The 16,519-nt window shown below is 39.1% G+C and overlaps 1 protein-coding gene and 1 non-coding gene across 3 annotated transcripts in view; both read left to right on the top strand.

The window, feature by feature from the left end:
• Positions 1–16,519, top strand: part of RELN (reelin) — a 383,519-nt gene that overhangs the window by 155,938 nt on the left and 211,062 nt on the right. For both annotated transcript variants that reach the window (XM_078394334.1, XM_078394333.1), the window contains exons 5-6: positions 386–418; positions 4,119–4,197. In XM_078394334.1, the coding sequence (XP_078250460.1) occupies positions 386–418; positions 4,119–4,197 (112 nt within the window). The remainder of the gene's footprint in view (positions 1–385; positions 419–4,118; positions 4,198–16,519) is intronic.
• On the top strand, positions 3,163–3,326 carry LOC140707945 (U1 spliceosomal RNA). The gene has a single exon (XR_012088074.2). It is a non-coding gene; the product is annotated as a U1 spliceosomal RNA (small nuclear RNA).

The following is a 16,519-nucleotide window of genomic DNA, read 5'->3' as shown; positions in this document are numbered from 1 at the left end:
TTGGCACTATTAAGGATAGACAGTGTGAGGATCTTCTTTTGAGAAGCTACTCATTTTTACATATTCAGTTTTGGAAGCTTTTAGTAACTTCCTTTAGTAGCCTGAATCCAGTTGGTAATTCCAGGTAAAATGAATCCATTGAATCAATGAAATATTGATGCACTATTCAGCAGTTGATTCAACAGATCTATTCTAGCTGGGACTGCCAATGGATTTAGGCCAATAGTTTCACCCTTAATGCAAAAAAAAAAAAAAAATGGTTGTAACCAAATTCCACCATGAATAGAACAAAGTGATGGTAACAGTTTACAGGTGAATCTTTAGACACTAATATATAACATTTTTATTCTTTCTCATTTAAAGATTATTTTTCTTCTTTTTACAGCACCAACAGAAGCTCCTTTGCACCCTCTTTTAGGTATGTCAGCAGATAAGTTGTGATACTGTATTTGGAATATTCACATTGTTATAATGTAAATAATAAAATTCATATTTTGAAACAATTAAGATATGAAGTGGATTGAGATGAAAATTGACTGCACTTATGTTATTGTCTTTGCTCATTCAGTTTCATGCTATTTCATCCTTAATATGTAACATCTCAAATCTCTGGTCCTCAGGTGCATTGATCAGGCTTTGAGAAAACAGCAAGGGAGGATGTTACTGTATTTCTAGATTAATCCCAGATTGGACTGAAAATCATAACTGAAGCTTTTCTAGCTCATTTTGCACCCCTAAATGCTTAGTAAAATGGCTGACAGATTAACCTAACAGATGTCTCTCTGTCTCTCTATAAATATGTTTGAGCTCATTTGTTTATTACAGTAGCCATATGTAGAGACTAATGTTCTATTCCTGCTAAGGGGTTTCTCTGTGTGTGAGAGAGGGAGGGGAGGGAGAGAGGGAGGTAGAAAGGGAGGGACAGCACAAGGGACCTCCTGAGTGGTCTTCACCTCCTGAGTAGGCACAAGTGTGGTCTTCTCCCCTTCTGTGTGAAATACAACATAAGTATCTTCTGCTAACTGAACAGTATCATCCAAGCTCTTATCATGAAACTATAGTTATAATTTGTGTATGTTTCATTTGGTATTCTGTTTGAAAAGCAGCACTTCTCAAATTGGTTGTTGTGGGTTTTTTGGGCTCTTTGGCCGTGGTCTGAAGGTTGTTCTTCCTAACATTTCACCAGTCTCTGTGGCCATCATCTTCAGAGGACAGCACTCTGTGCTCTGGTGTAGTTTGCTTGGGAGTGGAGTATTTATGGCTGTGAGATAGGCTTTTGTCCTATTCAGGCAATTGGGTGATTAGTGTGTCTTGTTGTGGGTGTATCGTTGTGATAAGGAGGAGAGATTATCTGTCACTGTGATTGATGGGTATCATTAGCTGGTCTTTTGTGTGTAGTGATCCCCGGTCTTGGCTTCCAGTTCTGGCTCAGCCAGGCAAGATGCTTGTGGCTACCTAGCGGTAATTTTATCTTTATTTTACATACGTAATTTTATATGGATCCCCGGTCCTTGTGGCTGGGTAGAGGTCGTTGACCTTTTGCACACTGAATTTTTCAGAGCTGGAAGCCAAGTTTTGTTGAGTTTCAAATTTTCCTCTTTTTGTTGAAGTTCTGCTTGTGCTTGTGGATTTCGATGGCTTCCCTGTGCAGTCTGACGTAATGATTGCTGGTGTTGTCCAGTATTTCAGTATTTTGAAATAGAATTCAAGCCTATCTCACAGCCATAAATACTCCACTCCTAAGCAAACTACACCAGAGCACAGAGTGCTGTCCTCTGAAGATGCTGGCCACAGAGACTAGTAAAACGTTAGGGAGAACAACCTTCAGAACACGGCCAAAGAGCCTGAAAATCCCACAACAACCATTAGATCCCGGCCGTGAAAGCCTTCGTGAATACTTCTCAAATTATTGAACCAATATATTCTTCGAGTTCCCTTGATGCTGTAGAATCATATTTTAGTGAATAGGTCATGCCAAAATTAATACATGACCTGGCAGAATCAACATGAGGATATCAACATTTAGTCACATTAAAAGTATGGAAAATGTGCTTCTTGGAACCACAACTCCCAGAATCACTCACACAGGAGGACTGTGGAAGCTGTAGTCTAAAACAGTAACTTTCCAAGTTCTGGATTTCATAATATGTGAAACAGAAGGAAGATGTGGTAAATTGCTTTGCACAGAAGGGAACTATATTTTCTATAGAAAACAAATATGGGGCAAATGCAAAGCAGCTTATGAGAGAAATCTTGAACCTTGTTGGCCTACTCAAGGTGATAGAAAGAGAAATAATGTATTTTTTACTCCATAAGACCCACCTGACCTTAAGACGCACCTAATTTTTAGAGGAGGAAAACAGGAAAAAAATATTCTGAATCCAAATTTCCCATAGGAATGCATTGAAAATTAATTAATGTGTTCCTATGGGGGGGAGGTCAGAAACAAAAAAAAATTAAAAGAAAGTCACCAGGTACTGTAGACTGAGTCCGGCTCTTCACAGTGCCTTGGTACAGTAGTCCCCCCAAACAGCCGGAAAAGAGCACCAAACAGCTAAAAGCCAGCACCCAGCAGGCAGCTGGCAGCCATTTTGTGCTCTTCTTCATTCCTTGCCTCTCCCTGCCTAACAGCTGACTGGCGCTGGTCTGAAAGGCTTCCCAGGCAGCTTTTAAAGCAAAACTAGCAGCTATTAAACCAAGTATGCAGGTTTCTACACAAGCAGGTTTTAACTCAAACGGAGCACCTTTTCACCCAAGCTCTAACCCCAAACAAGCAGCTTTTAAACTAAATTTTACATTTTAAAATGACAATACCAGGCAGTCCCAGGCAGTCCCAGGTCTCTGTCCCAGCTCTCTAACCGCTTGGACTAGCAAGGAAGCAGACAAGAAGCCTCTTCACTAACTGAAAGTTTGAATTTCCCGCTTTCCCTGCCTTCCCCGCATATTAGGTATGCTAATATCTGTGCACTGGAAGATTGTGGGAGGAACACCCAGCCCCTATGGGGGTCCCGCAGGCATCCCAAAACACTGAGGAGCTCTCTTGGCCTCTGGCAGGACTGTTGCTGTGCAGCCCTGTTCTTAGTGGGAGGTGCAGCTGGGGGGGTAACCGTGCCTTTGGGGGGCAAGGCACAGAAGTGGGCAGGAGGTGCAGGGGCCACTCCAACTCATACCTGGCAGGGGATATACCATGATCATGAAAGTGATTTTCCCAGGGTGAGGCTCATTCGTTGCACTTTGGGTGTGCTGATCCCTGTGATTTCCCCAAATGTGGGAAAATCAACTGTCTAATTTGTGGTAGTGGGGGACTGTGTTTGTGGTTTCCCCTGGTCTTTCTAGAGTCACGATTTCCCCTTTGGTCCTTGGCTGTTTTCACCACCCTCTGCCATTTAAATTTGCTGCCATAGGCCTGTTGGCCCTGCTGGTTTTCCAGGTGGGCTCCAGGAGGTAGATCCTTGAAAGTCAGCAGTGCAGATGGCAGAGTGGTGAGGTCCAATGTGGCTGCCACAGCGAGCAGCCTCTGGTGGCAGTTCAGAGGCCTCCCAGCATGGCAGTGGGAGGCTTCTGGTGTTAACCCTTTTTTTACAGTATTTGTTCCATAAGACGCACATACTTTCTCCCCCATTTTTTGGGGGGGGGGACTGCGTCTTATGGAGCAAAAAAATACAGTACGTATTACTCAGCAGTGGCCTTTTATGTTCTTGAGGAAAACTAATCATTTTAAATCTGAAATTTGATCTTATATTGAAGTAAATGAGAAGTAAGTCTACTGACATAGTGGATTTAAACTTGTGTGTGAGGTCCATAAACATTAGAAATGTAAAAATCTGTTAGAACATCTAATAAGTGCCTTCATGAGTAGCTTGAAACTTGCAAGAAATTGAATGAAGGAGGTTTTAGCATTCAAAACATGCTTTTCCACTGTGTGAGGAGGGCTGTAGGGCACACTACACAGAGAAATGGGAACTTTAGGAAATGAAAACCAATACAAGATACGTGAGATGCTAAGCAGACTGTCCTTCAACTACATCATCTTTGGGTAAGGATCAGTGAGGAAGAGATTGCATGTGTTCATTTGATTTGTTAAATCATAATAGGATTTTCCCCCTGTTTCATTTCAGCTGAGATGCACAGTGACAGCATTATATTACGTGATGATTTTGATTCCTATCAACTGCAAGGATTGAACCCTGCAATGTGGTAAGTTTTGTCTTGTTTTTATATTTAATTGGAAAGGGCAAAATATTGCCTCCCCAGGTTAATTGGAAATATTGCTCTAATTCCCTAACTCTGAAACTGGTGAGCTTCTTTGCTGTAACTTCAATAATTTCTGCTACATCAATGTGCTGACAGAGTCCCAACCTTAAGCAAAAGCCATCTAACAAACATAGACCATTACATGAGGGAAAATTAAATAGGTAGCAACTATGCAAGTATAAAAGCCACCTAATAATCTTCAGAAATGGGAAGGTTCATTGTCACTTGCCTGCAATGGGAAAGGGAGATAAAGTTTTTCATTTCTTTTTAATTGTTGCTAACTGACACAGTGCTGCGTTAGACCTTACGGATATTTACTTCCACATTTCCATCTGACTGGACCATTGTCATTTACTGCATTTTGCCTTGAGTGACAAAATATTCAAGTTTAAGGCCCTTTCTTTTGATTTATCAATGGCACCCAGAGTCTATAAAAATGTATGGCGCTGGTGGTTACCTACCTCAGAGTCTGAGGAATCAACATCTTTCCATACATTGACATTTGATTAATTGTAGCAGATTCAACAGAGAAAACAGAGATACATATACATTTCATGATGGCATTGCTGTCAAATCTCAGACTTCAAATGAACGTAAAAAGTCACATTTGAGACCATCAAGGGTCATTCAAAAAATCAGGAATGTATTAAATTAAAAAAAAACAGCAAGAGCTTAGCTGCCATCAAGCAGGGTAGAAAGTATAGCCTTTCTTGCAAAAAATTTCAAGCAGGTGACAGCTCACATGGCTCAGAGGTTACTATTTACCTAAGTGAACAGATTGTTTGTGTCCTACCAAGGTAACGAGAAGAGTAGCCAAATTTTCTTTACAAAGACTATCCAAGTGGCTAGTGAATATTATTGCCTTGACTTATCAGTTGTCAAAAAACATAATGCCTGTTTTTTCAGTGAAAAGTCATTCCACTAGGAACTCAATAGCTTTTCTAAAAGGAGCTCAGAGGCAAGACATTTGTAAAGCAGCAGGTTGGTTCCAGCTCATGACATTAGTAAAACTTTATAGATTGGATATCAGGGCAAAGTTGGATACGTTGTTTGGGCAAACTGTGGTTTCCTCTTTTATTAGCATAACATGCCATCAGCTGGTAAATAAGCTTGTTAGTCACCCATTAGTCTGAATCACAGAGACCACAAAGAAGAAGGACTGATTATTTACCTGTGTAACTGTAGTTCTCTTAAGTGGTCATCTGTGACGCAACCCACCCAGCCTCCCCTCTGTGTGCCAAGCATATGTTTAATTTAGCAGTGGGCATGGGAACTGAAGGTTGCTGTGATAACATATTCAGTAAGTTTAGTGACTAGCATACCTAAGGGTATGTCTTGGTTTCTCTAGATATAAGAAAGGGGGGAACTATGGTAAGCAAAGCTTGAAAGCTGTTGAAGATATTTCCACTTATTACAAAAGCCATAATAAACAACAACAACAACAACAACAACAACAAAGTATTTATGTGCATGTATATTATCTCATGTTTACCTTATCCTTCTAATTATGTGGTGTTACAATCTTGTGAAATTTGCCAAAGCAGCATCATTAGTTCAGAACCAGCAACCTGCATATGAGCCATCTCTTTCAGAACAGTGTGGAATCTGGCAGACATATTCTCAAGAACAGTGGTCTTCAATATCACTGTAAACCTCTTTGCTGTTCAGCTGGATGCATATCTCCCTTTGCAAATTAAAATTAATTAATTAATTAACTAATTTGGATTCAGAAGATATTTCCCCTCTCCTCTGCAGACACCCATCTCTTACTCCACTTGCCATATGCACAGAGAGTCTCTAAATGTACAGACTAAAATCTACATGTCCTCTTGGCTTCACTATTTTTTATCCCAGCAAGATAAGTGTCCTGGTATCAACCAGTCTGAGTTCAGATTATGTTAACTGTTAATATATAGACCCATAACTAGCAACCACATGGCTACAAAATGCTGAGGAAGAGTTTCTTCTGGATATGAGCACAATTAAATAGTAGTTTTAGGAGGTTAGGTCACATTAACAAGAGCATTTTAAGGTGTAAAATTGGAGGTGAATATCAATTCATGCTTTAATTGGCGTTAAAATAGTCTGACAACAGCTTATATTTCATTAATTGTGCATGTTGTTGTGTTGTTGTTGCTCTTGTACCTTTCATTTTAATTTTACCCTCACTCACAGATTTGGTACTCATTGGGTAGAAGATAAGTTTTCAGTGTTGATTTGCCAGCTTTTGTGACTCTGTAAAAGCTGACTGGATAGCTCAGTGAGATAGATATCTGGCTGCGGAGCCAGAGGTTGAGAGTTCAATTCCCCACTGTGCCTCCTTGGAGTAGAGTTAGCCTGTGTGGCCTGAAGCAAGCTGCAAAGTCCCAGGGCGCCTCCAGAAGAAGGAAATGATAAGCCACTTCTGAGTACTCCCTGCCATACCTAGAAAACACCGTAAGTCGGAACTGACTTTGACAGCACATGATTATTTTTGTTATTTTAAAATGGCACTAGTTGTACCTAGTAGGAGAATCACATATTCTTTGTACAATTTGTGTAGGATTTTTTTTCCTGTTGGCATACATTTTATCTGCCATAATTAAAATTTTTCATACCATTTAATATTCATAATAGAAACAAAGAGCGAAGTAAGTGTACAGTTAGGAATTTCATGTTACATGCTCAGCTATATCAAACGGAGTGGCTATAGATGGACCCTCTTTTAAAAATTATACAGGACAGAAGCAGAAATTTAAGTAAGAATTTTAATGATGGATTTCTATATGTGCTATTTATATAGCACATTTGTCTCCTTGAAGATAGCAGTTTGGCATACTCATTTATGTATAAGGCGTCTTCCACATAAATTAAATTCAGCTCTTTTTTGGCTACTAAATAATTTTTAAAAAAAAAATCTATTTTAACAAATATAAAAACATAAACATGCATACCTAAAGAATTTAATAACACAAAACAACATTAAGCAATTATACAAAATGTGTTGCCCTGCCCCGGGACCACTTGGAGATATAACCAATTTTTCTTCCCTTTACATAACCTCATTCCCTTTGCACTGATTCTTGCAAAGATGCACAAATCCTCCAACTTATTAATACAAAGACAATAAATTCTTCCCAAATATCCATATAAATATTTTTATTTATCAAGCTTTTCTTTATTTTAATATTACACATTAATTTATAATTAATATTCCAAACCTCTTTATACCATTATTTACCACTGTCTGTTAAACAATAATTGCTTTTATTCTATCTCTGTTTATAACAAGGTCTGCTCTCCATATATATTTACTTGCTGGGAATCTGATCTAATATTTTTCTTCTACTGGGGCATCCTATATGCTTTTTGTCTTCTTATTTTAAACTTTTATATAAATTGTACCATAACATGTTAATACTTTTAGTTTTGATTGTTTGCCATTGAAACTAGTGAAATAAGAAATTGAGGGATTCATGCCCTAAGGAACACCTTTCTGTAATATGCTGTGTATTTATAATGCAATCTGCACTCAAAGAGATGCTGGTTCTAGTAGATCTGGAATAGGCAGAAGCCTGTTATGCCCCTATGCCAACTGCCCTTGTGCTGGCTAAACCACCTTGTGCAGGATGATATCAGATCTTCTTACATAACAAGATATATTGGCATAACTGCTGTGCTGGGCTGATATCAGCTGGCAGAAAAGCCAAAAAAGAGGCAGAGAAGAGGAGGAGTGGGAGAGGAGCTGAGTTATGCCAGATCCAAACCCGTCTCCATTCATAGATTCATAGATACTGTGCCAGCATAAATTTAGGCTGTGGTCACAGTGGCCTTAAGTGTCTTCCAACATTCCTAGGCTGGAAGGAGTTTGGATTCAGCACAGCCTCAGTTGGTTTAGCGACAGCTCAGCCAGCTTGGCAATTTAGGAATTTTACTCTTTGTTAGATAAGCAGTACAAGAAGATTTTGTGTTAGGGTAGTATGGCACATAAACACATAAAACAAAAGCCGATTCATAGGAAGAAAAGGTAAAAATGTGCAATACAGTAATGTGTGGCTGTCAAAATATTCTAGGACTATAACGTCCATGATCTCTAGCCTACGTTGTAAAATATGTGATGTTGTGGGAGCACAAGATGTGCAATTATGAGATTTGGTTGTACTCCAGTTCAGAGTGCCCCTTGGCTGTATCCCTGTGCCAGAATTCCAGAGAAGCCATTGGCCTCACCTGAAAGATTTGTTAGACAGCACCACCACCCCATCTGGCATACAAAACCATGCACCTCAATAAAGGTGGAACTCAATAAAGTAGCAGTGAAGTGGAAAGCTTCAGGTAGGGATATGTATTTTATTACATATTTCCATACATCTTGGAGCCAAGAATAGTGGTAAGGCCAGGAGAGGTTTTTTAAAAGTTCAGTTGGTTCCTGATATTTGTAGAATCAAGTGGCAGCCTGGAGCCTTCCAAGGTGTGGCTGTTCCAATTTAATTCCATCTGCTGATTGTTTTTAGCAACTTCCTTCCTTCCTTCCTTCCTTCCTTCCTTCCTTCCTTCCTTCCTTCCTTCCTTCCTTCCTTCCTTCCGCTCAGCCTCCCCCTTTCCTCCTAGCACAGACAGCAGTGCAGGGACAGCACCAGGCAGAATAGATAGATATAGATTTCACATATATTAAATTCTGTCCAGCATCTGACCACCGCTTTCCCCCTTTCCTTCAAAGAGCTGCTTCTTGCCCTGTGGGTTCCCATTTATGGTCAGGACAGGACAGCCACTTAGCAATCACTGGAACTTCCCATATTCACTCAGATGGCTCAGAAATGAATGGGAATTCCAATCCAACTATTAATCAGATGAATATCAGACAGGAGTGCATTGCCCAAGGTGAGGTGCATGACATAGTTCACAATTTTTAAGTCTGATTGACTTTTCCTTATCCTTTCTTCTGTAAGTCCTGTAAGTTGCTGACAGGTTCATATTCCCTATGGAAGTGAAATCTCTCCCCCCACCCCATCCTGAACAGTTTCTGGGATTATAGAAACACACACACACACACACACACACAAATCAATTTTCAAATTCAGATTGACATAACTTTCTTTTCTGGCCAGTAGGTTCTTCCAAATCTGATTTCTGTTTTCTGGATGATGTGTTCTTTGAACTCTTACAGAAGCTGCTTGCTTCCTAGATCTCAGAATTTAGTTTTAGAAGCTAAGTTCATCTCCTAGAATCCTACAAACACACATGTATATGCCCTATCCTCATGTACAGATATCTTTTTATTTTATGGTCCTTTCTATTCTGAATTACAGATGATCCTGATTTTCCTTTGTTTTTCCTTTTGGTATCATTCCTTATGAATGTGAACTTTGAGCATTTCCCTGCATGCTCAAAGTTTCTCCCATGTTTTATTTTATGACAGTGATAACTGGATAGTTTTATTATATGTAAAGGCTCAAAGCACCTCTGAATGTCTGAGTGTATGTGTGTTCTGTGCTGTCAAGTCAGAAATTACTTACAGCAACCCTAATAGGGCTTTAAAGGTAAGTGAGGTATTTAAGGAGTGGTTTTATCAGTTCCACTCTCCCAGTGAGTTTCTGTGGCCAAGTGAAGATTCAAGCCCTGGTCTCCAGAGTCCTAATCCATCATACTGTGCACTATACCACATTGGGAATGTTGAGATGACTAAAAAAACAACAGCCCCACACCCATTTGGAACAGTAATGTGCTGTGTGGCTCTGGATTTCCCCATACAACTTACAGTTTTCTAAAGAGAATCTAAACAACTTTAACATATGTCAATAGTAACATCAAACACCTGGAGAAAATTAATTTAAGATGGAGGAGATTTAAGGTAAGCAGCAAAAGCAAGTAAAGGGTTATATGCAGACACATTCTCTGTATAAACTGCAAATTGTGTCAAGAGGACATGAATCTTGAGGCTGGGAAGGTCTCTTCCGTCTCATTTGATGCCCTAATAGCACTGCTAATATGTTGCCGGCACTCCTTTCGTCTTCATTTTTTGATTCTCAGAGGCACCAAATCTGAGCTGTTTAATTTTTGAAGTAATACATTTCAAAGGCAACGTGAAGGCTTGGAATCAGGATTTACTCAAAGCTGTGCATCATTTTATAAAGAAAATAATCCTAAAAGAGATGAAAGATGATAAAAAAAAGATATTCTAGCTACCCACAGCTCTTCACAGTATTTCCTAAAACAGATTATAGAGGAAAAGTGGCCAAGCAGTAAAGCCATTTTATATGCATAGAATCTGAGAAATTAAAAAGAGGGAAAAGGCCTAATAAGGTCACCCAGATTAATTTATAATCAGTGCCTGAGTGCCCTGCCATGCTATATTTACAGACAATGCTCTTCAAATACACATCTGTATACTAAGAGCAAGAACTTGTATTTTACAGTTAGGTTTAGGAACAGGAAGAGTTAAGCAAAAGCAAATTAAACCAATGGTGGCGGTCAAGCTGAATGTGGATTTTGTACTTTACTTGGTATGTGAAAAGTATGTCTTCTTGTATTGGTTTAGGAAGAATCAGATAAAACTCTTTTTGAATTAAACTTGATGACAGAGTTTGTTAATCAGTAATTCCCTGGATTAATGCTTCTGAATAGGCATGAGGGTGAATAAAAAAACAGATCACTGATTCATTGAATATTCATCCCTTCATATTGATTGATTGATTGATTGATTGATTGATTGATTGATTGATTGATTGATTGATTGATTGATTGATTGATTGATTGATTGATTGATTGATCGGATTTCTATCCCGCCCATCTAGACCAAAGGTCTACTCTTGAACTACTTGTCAGTTCTGGAGACCCTGACAAATACAAAGGGATGAATATAGGCAGAGAGGGAAGACTAGGCTGCTGGAATGGTGTCTAGTCTTCCCTCTCTGCCTATGGGCCCATCAAACCATAGGCAGAGAGGGCAAGCTCCGCTACCTAAGGGAAGGTGCAGCCACTGCCTTCGCAAAGGGCAGCCCAGTTCCCCTTAGGCAGTCTCCACTGACCTCAGTGCATGGAGGATAGAGAGGGGTCTTCTGTTTGCTGAGGAGCTTTCCTATTTCCCTCTCAACCCCTTTGTCTATGGTCAGACTTTTAAAAAAATTATGGAAAAGTTACATCTGAAAATATTCAATTTATTAATTAATCAGTAATTAATAACCAGTTTAATAGTATATAAACTCTCCAAAATGTTAAATAAACATTGTCTATATTCTAAATACGCCTGGCTGAATTAGTATACTTCCATGTCACACAAGAATTTTAGAATGTCTCAGAAATGTTCAGGGATAAGAGGAGAAAAAAAAAAGAACACTTTATTACTCTGATACTTCAGAGTATTCCTGAAGCAGGATATAAATAATATAGCAAGAGTTTAGGATAATTAAATGAAGAGATTGATGGCATTAATAAACTGGAGTTGGTTAGGAAGAATGGTTATAGAACTAATGAACATAATGACCTAAAACACTGCTTTTTTGCACCTGTACTGGTTACCTTGGGAGGCAATGAGTGGTCTGACGTTGGAGGCATTCAAAAGATAATTAATTAATTATCTGTAAGATAAACTTTGATTTGGATTCCTGCACTGAGCAGGGGGCTGGACTTGATGACCATATCAGCCCCTTCAAACTCTATTATTCTGTAATTCTATAATTCTATTTATTTATAGCTTTACCAAGAACAGTTGCAACATCGTATTTGGCAAAAATGATCATTAATTTTGTCTAGATGAACATACCTCAAAGAGTTAGAGCTAAAATGCTTTAAAAAAACAACAGTAGGGTAGATATGACGCTTCAGAAATAATGCAGTATTATTACACAACTACGCTCACTGCAAAATATAACTGACACATAACTGCAGGCACTAAAAGTAAATATGACATAATTGCTAGATCAAATTTTATTTCAAAATGAGGAAACATTGGACTTTTTTCTATGCAGGAAACAAAACCTCTTGCTCAACAAGTACAACTTTTATGTGACAAGTGAGAGACATGTCTGTGTAGAAACAAAGGCAAAATAGAGGTTTTGAAGTCATTACAAAATTGCACCATTAATAAAAATCAAGTTAATCAAGTTTTAGGAAGGTGGCAATATTTAGTTCCAAGTATAGTCAGCCCAGCCATTTCAGTGGATCTATTCTAGTTTGGTCAAACATTTATTAAGTCCAATGTTTCTTTCCTTATGTATAAATATGCATGTACTTTCCCCCTTCTTGCGTTGCTTTTTTCCTGTTGTATTTATGTATTTATGTTTTTCCTGTTGTCTTTATATATTTATGAATACAACAGGACTTACATTATGCTTACGTACTGACTGGAATTGTTTAGCGCTTCATAACTCTAATAAGTCCACTTTTCCCTGGCAAACTGTTTTGAATGGATGGTTTGGCTTTCCAGGGTGGCTCTTTGAAAGCTGTCTGACCATGAAGCATATCTACCAAAACAGTGATGGCCACTTGTGTTAGGAAAAAAACAGTTCAGGAAGAGTGATTTCCAAGAGAAAAATGGCATAGATGTGCATATATTTCTTTCCTTAGGCACTTTCAGACAGAATATGTTTAAAGGCTGATGTCTGGGAAAATAGGGCTCTAAAGTATACAAACCCAATTTGCAGCCCCAGAAAAGGAACAGAAAAAGAAAATTTGAAAAGTTTGAAGAGGAATCCAAAGTCCCACTCATGGAGAGTGCGGATTTCAAGCTAATAGGTCCACCACTAACATGGTACTTTCCCTCAGACAGTTGCAGAAGAAACGCAGGGAACAACAGCCACTCTTTGTGGCCATAGATCTTACAAAGCCCTTTGATTTGGTTAGCAGGAATGGCTTTTTTAAAATACTTTCCAAGACTGGATGTCCACCTTGACTCCTTAGCATCATCAGATCCTTTCATGAGGGAATGAAAGGCACTGTAGTTTTTGATGGCTCAGCATCAGATCCCTTTGACATCTGAAGCAGGGCTATATACTCGTGCCAACCCTGTTTGGGATCTTTTTTGTTGTCATGCTGAAGCATGCTTTTAGAATTGCAACAGAAGGTGTCTATCTCTGGACTAGATCAGATGGAAAGCTCTTTAATCTCTCTAGACTGAGAGCGAGGACCAAAGTCCAACTGAAATGCATACAGGACTTCCTCTTTGCCGCTGTTGTTGCCCATTCTGCTGAAGACCCCCAACAACTCATGAATAGTTTTAGCAAGGCCTGCCAAGACTTTGGATTAACAATCAGCCTGAAGAAAACACAAGTCATGGGCCAGGGCATGGACTCATCTCCCTCTATTACCATCTCCACACAACAATTGGAGATAGTTCCTGAATTTATGTACCTTGGCTCAACAATCTCTAGCATTCTCTCCCTAGATGTCGAGCTGGACAAATGCATTGGCAAAGCAGCTAGCATGTTCTCTAGACTCACAAAGGGAGTATGGCTTAATAAGAAGCTGGCACCATATACTTTGGACAAAGTTCCAAATAGAGTATTCCTAGATCAAGCCAGAATTTTTAGCATGTATACATTACTGAAACAGCGACATCCGCATTGGCTCGGGCATGTCATGAGAATGGCTGATGGTCAGATTCTAAAAGATCTCCTATATAGAGAATTAGTGCAGGGAAATCACACCAGAGGGAGACCATGGCTGTGATACAAGGATATCTGCAAGCGGGATCTGAAGGCCCTAGGAATAGACCTCAACAGATGGGAAACTTTGACATCTGAGTGTTCAGCCTGGAGGCAGATAGTGCATCCTGGCCTTTCCCAGTTTGAAGAGATACTTGTCCAGCAGGCTGAGGCAAAGAGGCAGACCCAAAACCAGCAAAACCAGGGAGCTGGACAGGGGACAGATTGTATTTGTCTTCAGTGTGGAAGGGATTGCCACTCTCAAATTGGCCTTCTCGGCCACACTAGATGCTGTTCCCAGTCCTCTATTCAGAGCACATTAGCATAGTCTCTCGAGACTGAAGGATGCCTAATCTAATCTAACTCTTGGAAAGACTTCCCATTCTCCCATTTGTCCGCTTCAAACACATTTCACTATATCATGCATGAAGATTTACTTCTTTCCCATAGATAGGAACACAAAGATACCCAGAATACTATGTTCCAGACAGGCATTTGTCTACTGTTTGGTCTGCTTCAGGAATGGTTTTGTTCACTCTTTTTTCCATGATTTAATCACTGGAGTGAACCAAACTGTCCCCAGAGTGTTCCTACGCACACATTTCTGAGCCCTTGTCAGGGGCTTCTTGGGGGGGGGGTAGGATCACTTTGTTTTGGTCCGTTTCTAGTGGTTTTGATAGCTTGGGAGCAGACCAAAAGAAGTCTTCCAGGCTGTCAAGGCTCCTTCAGCTGGAATTTCTGATATTGTGAAGTAGCTTAATAAGTGAGCCACATCAGGATATCGACAATTTGAACACTTCCCCTGGCCCTCCATTGACATGGTTGGGGCAGGGGATATCCTAGTATCCTGAAGTGGTTTGAGACTGTCCAAATAGGATTTCTTGAGCTCCGACATGCCATTTGGATGCAAGGATTGTACACAACCTCATTCAACCCTGTTTAGCTCGCACCAGCCCACTCCAAAAGAGCCAGTGTGGACAAGCCCTAAGTTCCGGTTTCAGGGGGAAATCGTGTTAATATCAAATGTCAGGAATTTTGCTCATGAGCTATCCTCTATTGTAGAGGAATTGCAGAAATGGTAGTGCAGTGCTAACCACTGTGTTGACATTACATATAACAATTTTTTATCAGCACTCAAAGAAATTAAAGAGCCCAAAGTACATAGTTATTTGCAAACAATTGATAGGATAGAGTTATATATTGTCTTATGACTGGAGAATATTAAAAGATAGCAGCCCATGAAGCACTATTTGACACTATATTTCAGTTAAGGAGGGCATATTTCCTTAACAGACAGTCAGGTCAATAACAGTGCATCTACAGCTTCATGTTCATGCTAATCTTTTGGCAGTCTACCCATGTACTAAGTCCATCTGTTGCAGTGGCATCCTGCCTATATATGAATTGATGAGGGGTTTTTTTTTTGGGGGGGGGAGTCTGGGTGCAGTTGTGGTACAGTTATTTCACTAGAGGTTGTTCATTTTGCTGTGTAACTTTCACTGATGCAATTAATAGGTACTTTTTTAGGAACCTATTTGAATTCTAGGTTCTGTAGAAAAAAATAATAATGACTTAGCAAAATGACTTTGTGCCAGCATTTGTCCCAACCTATCATGAAGTTAATATTATTATTTCATCCAGTCCCCTGGATGATATACTACCTAACCAAGACTGAACAAGTATAGTATGGAGAAGGTATACACGGATCATGTAATGCACGTCTTTAGGGGAACTGACTGCAAATAAATAAAAAGCTGTTTTAAAGCAGCCATTGTGACAGCAGTTTTATAAGATTCAACACTGCAGAAGCCTAACCACATTGTTGTGCATTGCAAGGACAAATATGTACAGTACATTCTTTTCAAGATTCAGTAACCAAAAGGAAAAGCTGTGAAGTAGCCAATAACATTTGTGATGCAAGGCATTGCCATTGGATTCTGATAGAAAATGCTCACATGCTGATGACTTTCTTAAACAAATATTCTGGATAAGTCTATAACTATGATGTGATCATCAATTTAACACATGACGAATTGTCAAAATACAAACCAGTATCTGCAACAACAAACACCCCAACAACTTTGAGGTGGAACAGAAGTATAATAGAGGAGTTGGAACAAGTAATGTACCAATATCCTGTAAAGTGCAAACAGATTAAGTCAATGTTTATTTCCTGGTGGAAATAACCATTTATTTAATGTTCCAGAACCCAGAATTAAAACCATTTCTTTGCAGTATGCCCATGCAATGTATACAAAGTGAAATAAATACGTATGTTTTTTTCTCTTCTCTACTATGGGATATGCTACATATGCATATTATGTCATAACAAATCTGCAAATATAACGTTGCCTTTACAATATAGGGCTTTCACAAGCTCCATGTCATATACATCTCTTTCTTGTCTAAGATACTTTCAAATATACTCAGTAGCAATTCTGTTTGATCTCATTTTCACTTAAGTGGAAATTCTACAGTTTTTAAAGGCATGCAAACTAGCCACTATTTTTATATGAAATTGTTCCCAACACATACATTTTTGTATGCAAATTTCCATAATACATGCATTTTCAAATGCAAGCTTTCCTTGATATTTTTGTTTGGGGCTAAGAATTTTATTTTCGTATTGTGAAATCCAAAAAGATACC

The sequence above is a fragment of the Pogona vitticeps genome, chromosome 5 (assembly GCF_051106095.1).
Source record: "Pogona vitticeps strain Pit_001003342236 chromosome 5, PviZW2.1, whole genome shotgun sequence".
NCBI lineage: Eukaryota > Metazoa > Chordata > Lepidosauria > Squamata > Agamidae > Pogona > Pogona vitticeps.
This window is presented reverse-complemented; position numbering and strand designations above follow the sequence as displayed.